Source organism: Macrobrachium rosenbergii, chromosome 41 (assembly GCF_040412425.1).
Source record: "Macrobrachium rosenbergii isolate ZJJX-2024 chromosome 41, ASM4041242v1, whole genome shotgun sequence".
Taxonomy (NCBI): Eukaryota; Metazoa; Arthropoda; class Malacostraca; order Decapoda; family Palaemonidae; genus Macrobrachium; species Macrobrachium rosenbergii.
In genome coordinates, this window is record NC_089781.1 from 36,321,113 (window position 1) to 36,343,508 (window position 22,396).

General features: G+C 35.4%; 1 protein-coding gene across 1 annotated transcript; it reads right to left on the reverse strand.

Annotated features, from left to right (window-relative positions):
• Positions 1–6,575: 6,575 nt before the first annotated feature.
• On the reverse strand, positions 6,576–9,160 carry LOC136826468 (zinc finger BED domain-containing protein 5-like). Its single transcript, XM_067083675.1, has one exon. It carries the CDS (start codon positions 8,675–8,677, stop codon positions 7,304–7,306), a length of 1,374 nt encoding a protein of 457 aa, XP_066939776.1. The 5' UTR covers positions 8,678–9,160; the 3' UTR covers positions 6,576–7,303.
• Between the last annotated feature and the right edge of the window lie 13,236 nt (positions 9,161–22,396).

Sequence of the window (22,396 nt, forward strand, 5' to 3'; positions counted from 1 at the left end):
TTGTATGGAATTATTTCCACCTGAGAGACCTGGGTTCGATCCTGACGTGAGTCAGAAATTTATATATATATATATATATATATATTATTTATATATATATATATATATATATATATATATATATATATATATATATATATATATATATATATATATATATATATATATATATATATATATATATATACAGGGTGTCCATAAAGTCTCTTTACAATTAAAAAAATATATTACAAAAGCCATTGATGAAATATCTTAATCAGATTGGTTCCACTGTCTGTACTCAACAGTTATCAAAATTTTTAATCATATTTCATTCGTGTACTTCAGGTACCCCGTTGATGAAAGAGGTACTGTTAAATGAACCCCTAAAAAATTGCTACTCCTCAAGAAAAGGCACAATGTGTCATGGGTTACTGAAACAAAATCGGATACGCAGACTCAGCAAAACTACAGAACTATGTATGGGAGAGATCCACCCTCACATACTTCAATTTGTGCATGGCACAAGAAATTCATGGAGACAGGGACAGTGTTGGATAGAGGGAGGAGTGGACGATCAAGAACATCTGAGGAAAACATCGATTGTAAGGCAAACTTTGAATCATTCTCCCAAAAAGTCCATCCGTACTGCTGCTAGACACTTACAGCTACCACGTTCAACAGTGCACAGTCCTACACAAGAACTTGCGAGTGTACGCTTACAAAGTGCAATTCATACAGGCACTCGAACCAAATGATAAACCAAGACGAAAAGAGTTTGCAGTTAACATGCTGGAATGAATTTCTGAGGATGAAACATTCTTCAACCGAGTTTGTTATATGGCATGCAACATCATGCTCAAAGGGCACCCTTGGCTTACTGCGAAAAATTCACCAATGAAGGTATTAATACATAATGCACTCTTTGGATTTTCGTACAACATTTTTATCCAACCAACGTATTTTTCCCCAAATCCGATTTTACTCATTATTTTTAGCAGAAATTTTGTATTTACCATATCAAATGCTTTTTATTAATCAAGCTTCAAAAATGCTGCCTCCTTATCATTCTCATTAACATAATACATAAAATATCCCTTATAAGCATGTTACATTGAACAATGCTTCTCCCGGGAACTGAGCAGTATTGATTGACCTTCATTCATGATTCTTCCCATTACCAATCTCATTCTTTCAGCTAGTAATTTCGCAATAATCTTATAATCTACACAAAGTAGAGAAATTGGCCTCCAATTCTTCAAATCTTTCTCATCACCATCCTTCTTTATAAGTGTGATTATACCCTTATATTGAGAACCCCGTAATTTCATAATTCTTAATATAAAATTAACTAATCCAGTAAAATCATCCCCTATGATGTCTCAGTTCGCTATATAAAATTCAACTGGGAGCCTATCAATACCTGGGTTCGTTTCTTTGCAAATTTTTTCATTGTACGAAATGTTTCTTTCTTATCAAACTCCTGTTCTATTAATTCTCTGTCAGCATCACCAAGTTTACTTTCTATATATTTAATTTTTTTTTGGCACAGTTTGACCTCCTATATCACAAGAGTACAAATCTGAGTAAAACTGCAGACAAGACTTTTGAATGGCTGGAAAGGACCGTGATTCAGTTCCCCACTTATCCCTCACACAAGCCATAATTTTCTTAACTTGCCTTTCTCTTTGTTTACCAACTAAGTATTTTGACATTTTCTCGCCACACTGAATGTCTTTTAATCTTGTTCTTATCTCAATACCTTCGTTCAGTTCATTCCTAATTGTTTGAATTCTACTTCTAATACTCTTTATTTCTTCCATATCAGGGTTCCCTGTCTGGTAAGCAGTTTCATGTAAAGACCTTAGTCTATTTTCCTAGAATATTCAACATATATCTCATTTTCTTGTTCATACTACCCACTTTACTATAAAATTCCTTAACTTTAATCTTTACTAGTTTCTCCCACCATTCAAGTATGGAATCATAATTACCTCTCTCGTTTCCATTTTATCCAATGGTCCTTAAAATCCCCCTTAACTCCTGAAACCTCAAGGAGAGAAACATTAAGTTTCCAATATGATTTTCCAAATTGTAACACATTATCTAATTTAACATCACATAAAAAACAAGAGTGATCAGAAGATGATACTGATACTGTTTTTGAATATTTCACATTTGCGTTTAAGTCACCCATGTACAGTATATTCTATCTAATAATCTTGCAGCATAATTTTTCCTCATAAATGTATATTTAGGAATTTTTGGGATAATATTATATACTCTTTCAGTTTCAAAGCACTGACAGTTTGCTTTAACGTATTTAAAATTTTGAATATTTTGGTTCAGATGAATCCCTATTATTACTTATAATACAATTCCGGTCAGCTCCACCAATACATCTACTTACACTGTTTTCCATAGGAGGAAGCTTAACTTCCTCAAAAAATTCTTGTCTTTCACCCTGACAATGCACCCCAGAATAAATACACAAAATATTAATCTCTTCTCCTTGAATGTTTACTCTAATCATACTTAATCTAGAGCTAGCATGTTTATAAGTGCTTATTATTTTAGCGTTTAGCTTCTTATCATTATTGCAGTTCCACCCTTAATATTTATGGTCAGATTCAGAACAACGTCATAATAATTCAACAAATAAGTAATAATGCTCAAAGTCTTTATATTATGTTCTTGTAACAAAATGATATCAATATTATGATAGATAAGAAAAGTATTAAAATTCACCTGTTTGTTTGCATCTGAAAGACCATTAATGCTAAGAGTTCCAACACGAACGAAAATGATTGTTTAAGGGCAATACATGCCGATTAACTGCTATTTTGGGCTCATACCTTAAATGTTTCATGCACTGGTATTTCTATTTTTCTCTGTTTTGCATTTACTTTTTTTGTTTTTGCTACTGCTTTAGCATTACGACTTAGAATACCACTTTCCATTCTTCCTGGTTACAGGGCAACTGAGAATCGTCTGATTCTGTACCATCACTTCAGAATCAGAAGGAATTCCTTCTTCTAAATTTAATCTCCCCTTAGTAACGGTAGTATTTTCGGCAATTGAGATCTGAATTGGATCCAAACCCTCCTCTTGCACCGTGTCCTCCTCGCAATCCTCTTCTTCCATGTTCGTTCCAGATGCAATCTCTTTTTACGCGTCCCCATACACATGCACGTCAACAGTAGTTATACCCTTCACTATTCCATCTTCATAGTAGCTTCCTTTTAATACTGCATTATCAGTAGGCTATTATACGTTTGGTCGTCGTCCACTGCGGTATATTCTTCCATTCCACTAATACTGGGTTGCAACCTTATTATCTTATGTCGTTATTTCTCTTTTCATTATTTTCTACTAGTAATTCACAATTATTAGTATTGTTTTCTTCATTGGATGTATTATCACTTCCATTGCCTTTTTCGGTATTTTTCACACTCGCCAAACCATTTAGGCTATTTGCACCAAATTCTCCTCTGTCATCAACCATTCCCTTTTACAATTTCGTCGGAGCCATCATTACTTTCCTGTTCATGCTTTGTCTTTAGGTCTACAGATAAAATAGGGTCGTTTGCGGGTTTCGAGTTTAAGGGAGGAAAGTTGTCAGTATTTACTATATTTACTTTATCTTTCCAATCAATGCCACAATCTGCTGCAATGTGCCCTGCGATACCGCATCTAATACATGTGCGTACAGTATTTGCCCTTGTGTTGAAACAGCACTGAGATCCCTCTGTAGATAAGTGAGGAGGGAATCGATTTCTCCAGCTTCATCAGTGTAGTCCTGTTTCCCGTCATTTTTTCTACCAGATCTCCACAAAGAGTATATAGAGAAGTTTGACCCCAAGCGACGGTGGACTTATTATCAACTAAAAAATTCCCCTTCGGTAACATATATGAAAATATATTATTTCCGAGGTAGAGCGAATTGGATATTAAAGGACGTTTGTAGCTTTCTGATTGTATATGAATCACGGTGATGTGATAAACAGTCATAATATGGCTACGTGCGATAAACGCACTACACGGTCAACATGGCAGAGGTGGGTGGATATCGTCTCCAAATGCAAAACACCTGAGTTCGACGGGTGAGTTGATGGGAGACGATATCCACTTATACCTCTCTTGTGGCCGACTGGGTTAGTACGTCCCTGTAGTCCTGAGTCCCGTCCGTCGCTGGTTCGACCCCACGCGACGGTGGACTTATTATCAACTAAAAAATTCCCCTTCGGTAACATATATGAAAATATATTATTTCCGAGGTACAGCGAATTGGATATTAAAGGACGTTTGTAGCTTTCTGATTGTATATGAATCACGGTGATGTGATAAATAGTCATAGAAGTAAAGAGTGGACAGTCGCGCGAGTCGTTATGGGAAAATTGTAACTGCGGGACCGGTGGCGCCATCCGACAGTGAGCGCGTAAACTGTGATAGCATTTGTTTATACACCACACTGATGCTTAAGACGAATGTTAGCACTTTTGTGTGTTATAACACTATCTTCTGATCTTTTATTATCATTTATATAGCAATGCACTAATCTGGATTGATTATTTAAATATTCTATTGGAAAAAAATGAATAAATACATACAGCTTATCCTCTCTTTATCTATAACTGCTGTTGCTAAACCAGGTTTCATTCAAATGGCTGAAAATTATGGATGAAAGGAAATAAATAAATAAATTTATTTATAAGAAATAACAGGCCAAACCATAAACAAACTGAAACTCCTCCGTTGTAAATTGATATCTTTATCATACTGAAATTGATATCTTTAATATACGAGGCCCCGATGCACTAACATTTACGATGGTGTAAAGTTAAGTTTTTGTTCGTTACAGTACATTTTTGGGTTCTTTAAGGTTTTTTCAACATTACATAGTCACATACGAGACCCTAATAAACTTTTTTCAAACTTTTTTTCTAGCCATATTATTCAGAAATTAAATGGAAAACAGGAATATTAACACAAGGGAAGCGAGAAAAATGAGGATACAAACACCGTCGTAACTTAAGGCATCCCAAGTATGTTTAGTACATCTGGGCCTTACACTGCAAATATACAATTTCAGTATTACAGATGACTGAACTTCAAGAGTTTTCGGTTCTTTCGACCTGCAACTGAAAGACTTTTGTTTGCATCTTTTAAAGTGTGATGAAGGCGGATCCGTATAAAAAGGATGACAATGACGAACCTGCAGTTGCACACAGAACAAGCTAAAAACTTTCCCTGCATCTTCTCCTCCAAGCCCGTCACAAGTCTGTAGTGAACTCTGCTTATGTAGTAATGTCAGAAACCGTCTTTCTATAATCGTTTTCCATCTGAGTAATCATGTCGTAAAGGACTGTACTTGGCACAATTAGCTTCTCTCCTAGTGTTACCATATGTCTTCTTGGAAAGGAAAACACGAACAGGGTTGTGTGGATCAAGAGTACTTTGAAGCTTTGTCTTGCATTCTCTACAAACCTTGTGACGAGTTTTGCGCACAATGAAACCTGTGATATATGCTAACACAACGCATTCCTTGAGTGGTAGGTCCAGCGTTGCCACAGGTTCCTCATAAGAGTTCCACCGGCCAGTGAAGAACAAGAGGAATTTGTTTCTGGTGATAGAAATTCATTTCTCGCTATAATGTGGTTGGGATTCCACAATAAACTGTAGGTCCCGTTGCTAGGTAACCAATTGGTTCTTAGCCACGTAAAAATAAATCTAATCCTTCGGGTCAGCCCCAGGAGAGCTGTTAATCAGCTCAGTGGTCTGGTTAAACTAAGATCTACTTAACTTTAACGACAAAAGAAAAAGGAATAGACTTTAAACTATAGAAAATACCGACACCTTTTCATGGGGAACTAAAGAAAATAGTTAAAACAAAATTACAAATTGACAAATGTAATAATGAAAATACAGTTATTTTCATTATTACGATGCATCTGCAACTTTTGCAACATTACTTTTGCATGATACTATTTATCTGTGTTTATTTATTATCAATAAATAACAACTGTAGGCTACTTAATTTGTACAATAAACAATTTTGAGAAGTTGAGAATCTTACAACAAGAGAAAAATTAGGCAATAAAATATCTAAGCAAAAATAAAACTTAACAATTAGGCATATTATGTAACAACTGTAACATTTAAATATCTTGAAACTTATAAAGATATGTACATATATGCAATTATTTACATAATTTTTAACCTGCTGTAAAGCTTGAATAGTTCTTAAAACGTAAAAAGAATACATTAAATGTATTCTAATTTGTACAATAAAAATACATTTGAGAAACAAAGAGTCGATATGTACAGGAAAATAAGTACTAATAAGATATCCAACCAAAGTTCAAAAATAACAATAATAATATTATGTTACAACTGTAACATTTAAATATTTTGACTTATAAAAATATATGCATAAAAATATTAATTTACATACTTTTAAACTATGCTTTATAGTTTTTAAAATGATGTAAATATTAAATATTTCTTATAACATCAAAAGAAACAAAACCTTTATATACATTTTCCAACCAAGGCATCTAGTACATAACATCTGTAGACAATCTCTCTCTCTCTCTCTCTCTCTTGAAACAAACCAGAATAAAAGTTAGAAACTTCAACAATAAATCTCTTTATTATACATTTGTAATAAAAAATGAAAATAAATTGTAACTATAGTATATGCCTTATTTACTACACCAGATTTACTGAAGATCTTCTTTGTCCTCACTGTTCAAATATTTTCTGTTAGATTGCACACATCTTATCATATTTTCTGTTGGTTCAAAGTCTTTACAACCTCCTTGGCTCTTTGCTCTCTCAGCAACAATTGCTAGAGCAGTTTCAGTTGACGTTAACATTTTATTTCTTAACTTGGTTTTTATCAAATTCAACTTAGAAAAAATGCGTTCCGCATCTGCATTCGATATTGGCAATGAAAGAATGCTTAGTACAAACTTTGGCAGAACAGTAAATTCCAGTACATTATCATCGTCTTTTACATTTGACAAATAAGTAAAAAAAGCCTCACAATCATTTTTGTCAATTATTTCTTGCGGGATGCTGATGTCGGGTATGTGTCGCCACTCATTATCTAATTTTTGATGGTCATCTACCTGAATGCGTGGCACCTCGGTGAGTAGAGGCAACAAGGTTGGTGTCTTTAGTAGCCTGTCCTTACTGTTGCAATTAGCTACTGATAACACACTGCACAACTTTAACAAATTTGAGTCCAACGGAAATCTTTCTTTTATCTGCACGCAGGCAGTCACCATAAATTGCCTGCATCTTTTTCTTACATCAGCAATCAAAGTGGCATTTGAGGATATTTTTGGGTCCTGGAAACTTTTAAGAACATCCATGGAAAGAAATTGTTTTCGTTACAAGGGCCAATGACAGCTAATTGGTCCTCAGTGAGTTTGTTGTGAAGATAATATCTAAGGATGCTCCTATACAATGTTCGAATCTTATTGTACAGGAGATGGATTGTAGGCTCTTTTCTTTGGAATAGCTGGTTAAAAGTATTAAAGTGTGGAAGAATGAAATTAAGAAATTGAAAATATAATAACATTGAAGGATCTTGCAAGGCTTCATGTACTGATGTAGAACCCGGTAGCCTCTCTTCCAAATGTTTACTAGAAAAATATAAAGATAAAGGTCTCCATTGCTCCAAGATTCGGGATACTGCCTCATGGAGTAATGACCATCGAGTCTGGGAAACGTGCAGTATCTTGTGGGGTTTTGTATTGCAAAATTGCTGAAACTCTGAGAACTCGCTCATCCTTTTAGCGCTATGGGCAAAATAAGTATAAATGGACCTTATCACATCTGCTTTCCTAGGGAGTGTTTTGGCTGCTCTCGATGCACACAGGTGTATTGAGTGACAAGCACATTTAAAGATAGTGATGCCTGTTGCTTCTTGTCGTAGTCTACTTGTCAGAGAATTACGTGTACCCATGATGTTACTGGCACCGTCAGCAGCAAATCCAATCAAGTTTTCTAAAGGAATCTGGTGATCTAAAAGTAGTTTAGTAATTAAATTAAAAAGATGCTGCCCTGTAGACCCTTCCGAATCACTGTTTGATGGATCATAAAGATTAAGGAGATCAAGCAACCGTGTTTCAATTTTCTTAGAGACCTCATCATGATACTTAACCAGAACTGCACATGTTTTAGAAGTACTAATGTCAGTAGTCTCATCAATAATCATTGAAAATTTATTTTTTTTGATGGATTCTACCACTACTTGTTGAGCGGCATTTCCAAGAGCCTTCATTACATACGCTGATTTTGAACGCTTTAACGTTATGGACTGGGCAATCTCAGAATCAGGAAATATATCCTTCACTAAGTCAATAAGGTGATCTGCCATGTTTAGAGCAACATTGTGTTCAGCAAAAAAGGCTGCCAGTTTTATCTCGACTCTGGTTACTTTATAATTTTTCTTATCACTCTCGCTAGTTACTGGTCTTTCATTAACATCTGAGTTTACGTTCGTTGTGATACTGAGTGAGTGAAATTTTGATGACTTGTGCCACTTGATTGATGTTACTTTCGCCGCCATAGTTTTCTTGCAGGCTTGACAAAATGCTTTTTCTGGATTTCCGTCTACTTTCTGGAGCCATCCACTAAATTCTTCGTCCAAAAGCCAAACATCCCGAAAAGTAGGCTTTGGAGACATTTTAACTGCAAAGTGTTGATGAAATTATTGTAATCTCTTTATATAATTCCGTGTGTGCCTAAATAGATAAAAATGTGTTCATGTGCATAAGAAGGTAGACGGAAAAAGATACATAAAGAATTTTTTTTTTTTTTTTTTTTTTTTTTTTTATAAAACTAAGCAATAAAGACTTCTTCCTTGATCAGGGGCTTCAAAGTTCATCATTATCGACCAACAAGTAATAATGAAAGTCATTTATTAGCAACTGGGTTGAAAGGGGGTTTAGCAATCCAAGAACGTTGTAATTCATAACTGGTAGTTAAGCTATTCCTTTCCTTTCCAATACTTGTTTGAATTAATGAGGGGAGTGAGCATTGCAAGAAGACTTTGACACTGGCAGTTGAAATTTGACTCTTGTAGGAATTATACCATATTTTTGTTCCCTTGGGGTGTTCATTCACCCCACAGTAGTAATATAGGTACTCTTTCATTTTTATATTTTTTTCTCTCTATAAAAACAGGTCAAAAAAGGATTTAATTGAAATCAGACAGTCCATATGAGAGTTGAAGAGTATACTGTAAGATATATATAAATATATTTGGAAAAACAATTGTTTGCCATAGCATGTTGCATTGGGGTGTCTAGACACCCAGGAAATGCTGGAATATGAGCAATGATGTTTTTCCCCGGAGTAACGTAGGGTTAAGCATTTTATGGAAGGCCCTGCTTTTTGTAACTAGTCCTATGCTCGTTGCAACAGTGTGCGAAACGAGAAGCTGTATGATCCTTCGATGATGGGGTGCAAATTTTGAAGACCATAAAGGCTATGCGCCCCCACCATTGAAGTTAGCGATCGGGAAAAAAATAAGTTATTAACATGGAGTTGTTTTGGAAAAATGTTGCAAAAATAATTTTTGCAAAAGTAAATTTCAATGCAAGTAATAACACCAATAGCCTATATAAAGTGATTCTTACCAACGGGAAAATGCCCAAACTTCAAAAATCATACATGCCCCGGACGAGCACAGGTGACGAGACAATTTCAGGCAAGAAGATTGCGGAAAAAATTTCCTCATAACTAAATCTCAAAATATTTACGCTAATAAGATCTTGTATGTAAGTTTAACTATATAAATTTATATGTATGGCCATTACACTTTTAAACAAATCCTTGTTTTATTCCATAATCGCTTTTTAATGACTTAATTATGATATAACGAAAGTCAACTGGGTCTGAGGACATAATTTCTGAACAGAGTGGGTTTATAACACCGTAGACTATTTTTCGGCAAACATGACGTAATTTCCTCAAAGTGGCAACGCTGGGTAGGTCTCCCCCAGGGAGGGTCATTACTGACTATACTGATACAGAAATTGGCAGAGAAGAATGTGTGACATTCACTGCAGATTTGCAAAACCTGAAGCCCCTATATTGTTCAGAGTTACCAAGAAGGTATCATTGTCTTCGTGCCAGTTAGCACCAGCACTTGGAACTATAATAGCATCCACCATTCCTTGGCGGAATGCACTCCTGAACTGACATGCACCTGGGTTGTCCCTGTGCCTACCTTTCCCCAGAATTATGAAAATACATTCTCCAAAAAATCTTGATTGAGTCTGTTGGTTATTATACAGCTTGTACTTTGAATGTAACTCACCCCACAGTAACCGACCTTTGATTGCCATCTGCCATCCAGAGAGGCAAGGCAGCTTTCGTGGACCAAGTGACTTGATACCATCAAACCATGTGAGGCAGTTAACTAGAAATTCCTTGTGACCTGATTTCGGACTCATGGCATGTCCCATTTTTGCATTACTAGTACCAGTTCCACAATTGAAACAGTTGAACAATTGGTCCATCTTAACAAAGTCTGTGTACTCTTAAATCAACACAATACATTCCTCATCATGAGCATTTGGCAGTTTGTGAAATGGGTGTTATATCAACCAAATTAATTAATTAAATATATAATTAAAAAAAACTTTTACTTAGTACATTTCTCCTCATACCACACTACACCACCAGTGTTAAATTTCTACAGAAAAGATTGTGTGACAACATGAGCAGAAGAAGAATATATAATGTAACAATGCATGAAAGAAGACAACGAAAGAAGAGACAAAAAGAAGAACCAAGAAAGAAGACCACCCCAAGAAGAATCAAGAAAGAAGAAATCTAAGCGATTATGACTCTGATAGTTTCTGGGGAAACCCAATTAAACAAACACTGCTTTATCAAATAGCTTGAGCAGTAAGAGAATGCTTGATTCGCTACAACAACACTCAGTAACCTTTGTAGTGTCTAGACAAAACATGGTGAATGAAACAACCAAAGCAGAGAGTTTGGAGTACAGTATACTCTTTGGCCAAAGGAACAGCGAGAAAATAACCATCAACATATCTCGTACTTTCGTTAAAGTGAACTTAGTTTTGATAAAATGTAACTGAAAACATATCAGTGTTGCCAGATCGTGAGATGCCAAATTTACCAGAGAAGCATCGAAATTTCACCAGAATTCACCAACATAATAAAATAGTACATATAAGTTTAAATGAAAATAGGAAAACCATTAGCACATTTTTTACAAGGCTAAGTTTTGTTTTTTTCATGTTGTAGCATAGATTTATATCAAACCTGATCAAAGAAACATCCTTCATAGTTTGAGAAGAACGCGGGAAAAAACCACGAGATCCCATAGCAATAATTCATAAAAAAAAACATAGCTTTAATTCATGTTCACTTAAAGAATATTTAACTTTCATACATATCAGAGGTAAATCTTTCAATCCTGCTTCCAGTAATTTCAAATTCAGTGCAGCAGATTCCCATCATCATAAGATGCGATCGAATGCACACAATGCTATCAAGCGCTCTGGTTGAGATTTGATTACGGTATTTGTTCTTTACGCAAGTGACAATACTGAAAATGTGCTCCATTGCTGCATTAGGGAGGGGGCATGAGAGTGCATACAGTGCCAGTTCCCCGTACGGGTGCTTTCCAGTACCATTTTCACTGTCAATTGAACTCGAATCTCGAGATACCATTAAGACAAACACGAACGAATTTCAAGCATTCTTGGCTATATACTGAAATTTTGTTAATCTAATAATGAATGAAAATTTTCACTGAAGTGAATAAAAGCTAAAATATTTCAAGTAATTTCAATATTAATCGTTGGTCGCCAAAATTTTCACCAGATTTCACCAAATGTTGGTTGGTTCCCAACTCGTCTTTTTTTCATCAGGAAGCTTGACATTTATTTTACCATCTGGCAACACTGAAACATATCACTCACCTTTCCTTGTCTTTGGGGAATCGAAAAAATGATAACTCAGGCCTTTTCTTTCTTGAATTGCGGCAATTAACTGCAGCAGACAACTGTGTCCCTGTCACGTTGTTGACATCTTCCAACTACAATTACGCGCCGCCCGCCGGTAGAGGCGCCACCGTCGCCCGCCGTTGTAGGGTAGCAACGCGTGTTCTCTCTTTACTTCTCCATACTCTTTGATCTCCATACGGGTATTTCTGAAATCGTACATTATACACCTGACCATACTCTTCAAGAATATTTGAAAGTGTTGTATTTTGCATTTTAAATGGGACATTCTTTACTGTTACAACAGTTTTAGTACTACTCAGATCAATAACTTGAACATTTACTTTCCTTCATCCACAGAAATTACACGTTCACTATAGTCCTTCATAACTTTTTCGAATGTTTTATATGCAGTATCTTCTAGTTTGATAATTATTTTACTATGACTAATTTGCTACACACCATAAACTTCTAAACGTACTTGGAGTTTACTTATTATTTCGAGTGTGTCATCTACATTGGCTTTCTCTTGCCCAAGGTAAAGAATGCGAAAGGTATTAGTAAGTTTGAGTCAGTCAATTTCTGTTGGTACAACTGTGTTGCCATGGTAACAATGGATGTCACCATGGCAACCGTGAACCCGGTGACAGGGGTTCCCTTTCCCAGAATGGCTTTGTATTCAGAAGTCTAAACTACAAAGCCACAATGCACTGTAACAATTCACCAGTTTCACATATCTCCGAGATACACACGGCACTAAAGCTTCCTACAGCAATATCGGCAGGTTCTCGTTCGTCAAAAATCCCTTTGAAATATGGAAATAAGGATGAAGCAAAACATAACAGGCGTTACTAGTCTGAAGTCAGGGCTGCCAACCGACTCCATACTAATGATGTACAGTACCAAGAACGGCGTTCGATGTAATGGGAGCAAAAAAATCACGTAAGTTACGTGATTCTAGTACTTGAGAACAATGTATAATTAGAAGGTAAAACTAGATATCAAATTATTTGTTTCATGGAGCTAGTACAAAGAAAATTATTTCCATTCCTTGGTATGAAAATTTGATAATGTGCTTGTCAGCTACACTTCCATGGACAAAGGTCTTAAGCTACGTGGCTAAATATAGGATTTAACGCAGGCGAAAAGAATTTAAAGTTATAAAGTACATAAAAGAAATACTGAAATACAAGTTGAGGTACATGGTTAAATATAGGTTTTAACGCAGGTGAAGAGAAGTTTAAGTTATATCCTAGATTATAAAAAAAATGAAATAGCCTACTGAAGTTAAATTCTTGTTAAAGTATTGCTCGGCCGTTTTGCAATGGGGCGGGGTGTGGGGGGTGAGAGTGGAGGTCGTTTGGCAAACAAATCCGGTTGACCACATAAAACTTTGATATGCGAAGTGTCTTTTGCCAAAAAAAAAAAAAAAAAAAAAAAAACCATCTAATAATTTGTTTTAACGATTTCCGTTTAATAGGTCACTTCGATGCTGAATAACCTCATGATGACCGGTGTGAAGCTCAATACAACAGGTCTGGGTATGAATGATTTGTTTTTTCAGAAGCAGCCGTACACATCGAAGAATGCGGACGGAAAGGTGGTCACTGGCCTGCGGATCCCATGTCACGCATCTGGGCAAAAACTTGTGTTTGTTAGATGACATATAAATGACAATAATTCGTGTTACAATAAACATAGAAACGGGGTTACATACATCGGCAGAAAGGCCGGACAATAATACTAATGGAAAGATATATAAAAATGTGAAGTAATAACAGGCAATATACATGACGTGATTAATGCAGAAATGAAGAGGTGCTTGATGCCTTTTACACCGGTAAATTCCACCACGGTAAATTTCACCATAGGTATATTCCACCGGAGTTAAACTCCAGATTTAATAATTTCCATGCCGCGTGAAAGAGCTCTTGATCCTGATTCCTCTGATACATCGATTGTTGCAAAAGTCACCATGTAAGAGCTAATAAAATAGTTTTTATTTCTTTCAGTTTCACTGCCAAACGCATGACAAAATACCTTCCAGAGACTCGAATCGCTGGGTGAAACGGGGATGCGCATTTTATACGCCGATCTTTCTTGGGCTCTGTATGGTCTTGATTAAGGTGATTGTCTTTAAGGAACCAAATTATGCAAAGTGAGATATGCATACAGCAGTAGTTAATGATGAAATCTTGCATCGTACATTACAAAATAATTTTAAATGTCATGATGTTTCGCTCACGCTTACTGAATAATTTTATTGCTAGCCATTCGACATCATATATCAATTGGTGCCCGTACCAAGTGTCTTTATTTGTTGACTGTAAGCGCAGTACTAAAAAATGTTCTTCCATTCTACCGCTTATAATGAATAAAAGTATTACGTAAATGTCTCCATAGAATAGTTCAGGTAGAGAGTAAAATAAAATTGATTAGCTTGGCTTATAGGCCAATCCGCCAAATGGAACGGCTCGTTTGCTCATTCGAAGCAAAACTGTTATCAGCTTGTCATGAACGCTATAAAAAAGTTAGCACTTGGAACTTCTGAATAAGAATATCAGTTTCCGTAACATTTAATATAAAGTAAAGCATCATCAATCACACGAGGCTTCGGGTGGAAGACGATCAGCTGTTTTAACAGAACTACTTTCTTGAGCTCACTTTGATTCCATGATATGAAAAAGTTAGGATTTTTGTATAATGCGTTAATATTCTCAAGTCACTTGGTGATGGAAAACGACATGATTGAGATACCAATGTGTATTAAACATTGTTGTACAAAAATAGCACTAACGAAGTTAAAATGTGAAGAAATTAGGCCTATAGAATATTTCCATCCAATCTAACCTTACAGCATGTTAGCGTATACCTAGATTCAAAGGTTTTTACGAGTGATTTCGGAGACTACTTGCATATAGACCTATAGGTAAAATCTATATTCAAATGTATTTATGAGGGGTAACAAACTATTTATCTATCGTCTTCATGATAATCTTGAAAATGCCTTTCATTCCTTAATTATCAACTTGGTTACAGTAATCGTTGCTTAAATCTCAAGAATACACTCACGTGAATCTAAATTGAAATTAGAATATAGAATTTGCCCAAAGGCCAAGCGCTGAGACTCATAAGATCATTCAGCGCTGAAAGGGAAATTGACGGTAAGGTTTGAAAGGTATAACAGGTGGAAAACCTCACAGTTACACTGTGAAACAATTGTTAGAGAGCGTGGAAAGTCAGATGGAAGAAGGAGAATATGATTGGGATTTAAGAGCTTGCAGCTAGGGGCCGAAGGCACGCTGCAAAGAATCTTAAGTAATGCCTACAGTCCACCACGCGAGGCGTACTGACGGCACTAATCTCCTCCGGCGACTTGAATTTAAAAAATGACAGATCGAAAACTGTAATTTTACTAAACTGTAATATAGGAATTATCGAGAAATAATAGAATAGGCCTATGGATGAAACCTCGGGGAATTCGTTTGTTTCTCAGTTGCAATGGCGTTGCAAGCAATACTCAAATGAACTATGCATGCGGCTGCATTAAATGCGTATAGCGTAAGTGTTATTAATATTAGTACTTTGGTTAGAGAAGTTATAATACTTTAGTTATACGAGTTAAGAGTTAAGATAACCGTGATCGGGTTTCTTTCAATGATTAAAACAACTATTACCTTATTTTTTCGTTACACGGTTACACTAACACTAATGGCCACCGGCGGTAATCCAAACACACGCGATAATAGACGATAAAAGAGTAAAATAGCACGAAATCAGAGGCCAGATTAAAACACACTTCAACCACTCAAAAGGAAAAACTGAACATGTGCTCCCCAACCCTTCCCGACAGCCTTCAGTCCCACGCTGCTTTGTGATTGGCTGTGAGGCAACGTTTCCTGGTCTCTGATTGGCGGAGAGCGTCGCTACACTGGGTAAGCGGTGAGTTACTTGTTTCTTCTTCTTTCTTTGTAAAATTACAACTCATAGATGGTTTGTTATGCATTGAACTGAAAAATATTTAAATTATATAATATATATATTATTATGTAATTTAAATAATTTTCAGTCCAATGCGTAACAAAGCAAATTATATATATTATATTGTGGTATTGATTTACTGTTATGCCTTTTCACCTTGGAGGTTAAGTTACCATTCTGGTCTTTGATAAGTGCTTCAGTTACTAGACGCAATCCATAATAATTTAAAGGACTTATACCCTGTACGTCTAAGATTTGTTGGTGGTCACCTTTTCAACGACTAACCATACCCAAGATAGTTTGACATCGCCGATCAAATGACCTGCTGAGTTACAAACCAAGGTCTAGAGACCTTCTTACGAACGGTCTTTAGCCGTCTGGGTGCTACTTTGGTTTGTTATTCACCTACTCCAAGGTGCTAGTACTAAACATGGCGGAAGCCCCTTTGGACGCCGTGTTTATTACTAGCCCCTCGGGGATCAAAGTATTATATACGCACATTTCTATGTAGTGTGGTCGAAAAATCATTTTAATAAACGATATCTTCTTGCGGCCGTCTACTTTACATTTGCCATACGCTGTTTAGTACTAGCACCTCGGCAAACACGTGAATAATTGTGAACTAATCACTGGCATATGTATCATTATCATCATCATCACTTCATCTCTTCTATGCATGTCTTTCCTTGACTTTATCTTACACAAATCTCCACTTAACTCCAGCCATACGTTTTATTGTTAACATAAGGGTACATTATATATAGGCAGGCTTCTGGTCTCTCAACAAGTCTCTAGAGGTGAGGTTGCTAGGACTCACACCCCAGCAGACAATTTTGTACCCATTTACATCTGGATGGACTGGCGGGCGTTAGGCCAGGAGCGATCCACGGACCTAGCAAACAAGAGCGCTCACGCTCTCTCTCTCTCTCTCTCTCTCTCTCTCTCTCTCTCTCTCTCTCTCTCTCTCCTTTAAAACCAATTTTTCCCTTTACTGGTTGTCTCCGTAAGGACAAGCATCAAATATAAGCCTACAAATGATTTATTCTTTATTCCAGTGCCAATTCCGCGTGGATACAATTGTCAAGTGAAATTGCAGTGTAAGAGTATTAACGTGAAATTAGCAATGAGTAATTGCTGGAAAAAATTGAATTATTAATAGAATAATCTTTACAGAAAAGAGAAAAGACAAATGTATCTGAAGAAGTGACCAAATACAGAAGCCATCTCTAATAATTGAAAGTTTGGTCAAACAAAACAAATAACCAATTCACTGTTTAAGGCCTATTATTATTGTTATTGTTATCTTTTAATTAATATTGTTAAAATATTACGTTATTACTGAAAAGCACATTAATATAAGAACATGAAAAAAGAGCAGATAGAAAGAATGGCAGGAGGTGATTTAAATATAACAGCACAGAAATGGAAAACATGGATAAATAAAATCACAGCCAATAAATATATGAAAATCAATAACTCAATCAATCAGTAGAAGTAAGTAACTAATTCGTAAATGAATAAAGAGCAAATAAGTGGGGGAATGTTACTGCATGCACCTTCAAGCAAACGTACAGCCAATTACAGAAATATAACCAAATGCCACATTCTGTGAAGATGAAGAAGAAGCCTCGAGAAGAACCTTCGTAATTGTCCACAAGTTCGGTTTCCTGACGAGAGATAATCGAGTACTAGCAACGAATGACGTCATTTGATATATGGTAGATAGATAAACAGATAGATAGCACACAGATTCTAGGCCAGAGGCCAAGCTCTGAGACCCATGAGGTCTTTCAGCGCTGAAACGGAAACTGGCAGTAAAAAGGAGTGAAAAGTGTAACTTGAGGAAAACCTCGCAGTTGCGCTATGAATCAATTGTTAGGGGAGGGTTAAGGAAAGTAAGATGGAAGAAAGAGAACACGAACGGAGGTACAGTAAAAGGAATGAGTAGTGAGCAAAGGAAGACTGAAAATGATACACGGTTCAATAAGAAAAATTGTGGGGTATACCCATCTGCTTTTTTTTTTTTTTATTCATTAGATTCAATCTATAATCTAAAATATACTTACTTATTTCAATAACTTCTGCTTAATATTTCGAGTCATACAGGCAGAAAATTTTCCGAAAAACAAAAAAAAAAAAAAAAGTTTTAGTTCCTAAATTTGAATTGAAAATTGCCGATGTTTTCGTAATCTAAATAGATATAACTACCTATTAAAAACCAGATTCATATATATATATATATATATATATATATATAGTATGTATATATATATATATATATATAATATTTAATATATATACACATATATATATATATATATATATAACTATATATATATATATATATATATATATATATATATATATATATATATATATATATATATATATATATAATAATATACAGAACACAGATCAGACGCGCAAGGCGCTCATTCATAGATGAAGCAGATAAAGGGCAGAATGATGCGATACGCATTTTGTTTTAATCCTACGTTTCGTGACAACATCGCCACATCTTCAGGGATTTTCTACAAAATAAAATATAATATGTTAACATAAAATAAGAGCTGATTATAAGATCCAGTAGTTGAAAAAAGCTAAAACAATTTCAGTGGTAAAATTACAACTCACAGACTTAAATTACATGCACACTTGATTAAAACTGAGACTATAGGTACAAAAATATATATATATATATAAACGAAACGAACATTTAAATATCTCGGCAAAATTATATATAAATAAAAAGAACGCCAACACATGCAATAAAAAGCAAAAATTATACACTCATAACACTACAGCTGAAGACAGGTACACACAACCAACCTTTCAGCATCAAAGATAAAAACACACTAAAAGTAAACAACGTCAAGCGGTACAAAGACTGACAGAAAATTAGGCTAAAAACAACGGGACAGCAGAGGAATGGTTGTTTAGAGTCGGAACTCCTAATTTGATATTTAACGTTTCCAAAATCAGCAGTTCGTTGAGTTCCTTTGTTTGGCCAATAATTTTAAAATCTTCGTATTTGATGGTACTTTTACATCTGATAATGTGGCTCCTTATAGAAGAAGTTTCCGAGTTAGATAGCTTACAACCAGTTCTATAACTAACGCCCCGATGAGAATCGGCCCTGACCCTGAGAAGACGCCGGGTAGATCCAATATATTTTCCCAGATTACATCTGGGACAAGTGTATTCATAAACGACGCCCGAAGTCATCAAAGAGCAGAAGCCTTAAACTTTGAAGAGCGAGCCAATGGTCGTAGGATTCTTAGGTATAAGCTTTAGATTTATGGCTCCAAAATGTTTATGTACGATCTTAGTAAAATCTCTCCGAAAATTGTCATTTAGTAGATACGGGAAACTGGCATAAAGAGGTAGCTTAGGGACGTTAAAATGTAAAGGATGTTCAGAAAACTTTTGTTAAGAAGTTTATTTAAAATTTTATAGAAGATCTTAGAAGGAAAGCAGTTATTTAAGAAGTACTGGAGGAGAAAAGTAGTTTCGTTGTGGAAGAGAGTCCAGCTAGAGGTAAGAGACAAAGCACGATAGAGCAAGGTATATATAGAGTTAAGTTTGAAATTGAGGAAACAGAAACTATAGAAGTTGGAACCGAGACCAGTAAATGTTTTCTTTCTAAAAATTGAGGCACAGAAACAGTCATTTTCCTTAGAGACCAAAATATCTAGGAAGGCTAATTTTGAATTTTGTTCTTTTTCCATTGTAAAATTAATATTACTATGGTAATTATTAGAAAACTCCAAGAACTGGTCTGCATCGAACTCATGTTTGAATAAGATAAAAGTGTCGTCCACATAGCGTGAGTAGAACAGAGGTCGGAAGAGATTTTACTAAGATCGTACATAAACATTTTGGAGCCATAAATCTAAAGCTTATACCTAAGAATCCTACGACCATTGGCTCGCTCTTCAAGTTTAAGGCTCGGCTCTGCTCTTTGATGACGTCGGGCGTCGTTTATGAATACACTTGTCCCAGATGTAATCTGGGAAAATATATTGGATCTACCCGGCGTCTTCTCAGGGTCAGGGCCGATTCTCATCGGGGCGTTAGTTATAGAACTGGTTGTAAGCTATCTAACTCGGAAACTTCTTCTATAAGGAACCACATTATCAGATGTAAAAGTACCATCAAATACGAAGATTTTAAAATTATTGGCCAAACAAAGGAACTCAACGAACTGCTGATTTTGGAAACGTTAAATATCAAATTACGAGTTCCGACTCTAAACAACCATTCCTCTGCTGTCCCGTTGTTTTTAGCCTAATTTTCTGTCAGTCTTTGTACCGCTTGACGTTGTTTATTTTTAGTGCGTTTTTATCTTTGATGCTGAAAGGTTGGTTGTGTGTACCTGTCTTCAGCTGTAGTTTTATGAGTGTATAATTTTTGCTTTTTATTGCATGTGTTGGCGTTCTTTTTATTTATATATAATTTTGCCGAGATATTTAAATGTTCGTTTCGTTTATATATATATATATATATATATATATTTTTATACCTATAGTCTCAGTTTTAATCAGTCTCAGTGTGCATGTAATTTAAGTCTGTGAGTTGTAATTTTACCATTAAATTGTTTTAGCTTTTTTCAACTACTGGATCTTATAATCAGCTCTTATTTTATGTTAACATATTATATTTTATTTTGTAGAAAATCCCTGAAGATGTGGCGATGTTGTTACGAAACGTAGGATTAAAACAAAATGCGTATCGCATCGTATTCCTGCCCTTTATATATATATATATATATATATATATATATATATATATATATATATATATATTATATAATTATATAATCATATATATACATATACTTGTGTATATATATAACATAATTCTCTACTGGGGGAAGGGGCCGACTGGTGGCCTCTAGTAGGAATAATAGCCTACTTTAAAAATTGCATACAATATTTACTAAACATCTGCGAAAGTCTAAGAACCAATGGGCATCCATGACGTCATACATACGCTATACCCGATAAGTATTACCAACAACCGTCATTCACCGAGCTGATGACGTCACCGGCCGATGGAAATGATGGCGTCCGCCCGTCTGACACCCGCCATTGAGGAGTTCGACGAAAAAAGCCATCAGGAAAATGACGATGCCTGGAAAGGAAATGAACAGGGTTTGGTGACACTGGAAAGGCAAATGAAATGAACTGAGGATTATTATTATTATTATTATTATTATTATTATTATTATTATTACTGAATTGCTAAACTATATCACGGAATCAAAATACTTAATTCTCAAGTCGAGGGATTATTATTATTATTATTATTATTACTGAATTGCTTAACTGTAACACGGAATCAAAATACTTAATTCTCAAGCCGAGGGATTATTATTATTATTCTTATTATTATTACCGAATTGCTTAACTATACCACGGAATCAAAATACTTAACTTTCAGGTCGAGAGATTATTATTATTATTATTATTATTATTATTATTATTATTATTATTATTATTATTACTGAATTGCTTAACTACTTTATACCACGGAATCAAAATATTTAGTTCTCAAGTCGAGGGATTATTATTATTATTATTATTATTATTATTATTATTATTATTATTATTATTATTATTATTATTATTTTTCATAGAACAGAATATAGAATTTAGGCCAAAGACCAAGCACTGTGACCTTTGAGGTCATTCAGCGTTGGAACGGAAATCGACAGTAAAAAGTTAGAAAGGCGTAACAGGCGGAAAATCTCAAAGCAGTCGCACTATGAATCAATTGTTAGGAGAGTGTGGAAAGTAACAGGAAGAAAGAGAATATGAACGGAGGTACAGTAAAAGCAATATTTTTAGAGGATGTCTGCTTAAGACTATAAATGCAACTCGTAATTAGAAAGGGGAAGTTTACACATACAGCAATCACATACACAAACAGGTGTGTGTATGTGTACTTTTCCAGCAGAATGACACAAACAAAAGATGCACCTCGTGCGGTGCACTGTAGGCACTACTTAAGGTTCTTTGCAGCGTCTCTTCGACCCCTAGCTGCAACCCCTTTCGTTTCTTTTACTGTACCTCCTTCCATATTCTCTTTCTTCCGTCTTGCTCCCCACCCTCTCCTAATAATTGATTCACAGTGCAACTGCTTTGAGGTTTTCCTCCTGTTATAACCTTTCAGACCTTCTACTGTCAATTTCCGTTTCAGCGCTGCATGACCTCACAGGTCCCAATGCTTGGCCTTTGGCCTAAATTCTATATTCAATTTAATTCAACCAAACAAAAGATGAAAGAACCACTTTCCATTTTCTAAACTATAAAAATAAAAGTATAACGATTCTTTAATCTCCGCCAAATGGGAAGCGGTTCACAACTCTCAATAACCCGGATGCTTGCAAGCACCCTCAGAGGAACTCGCCAGCAACGTAGAAGGAGAATACCCCGTAG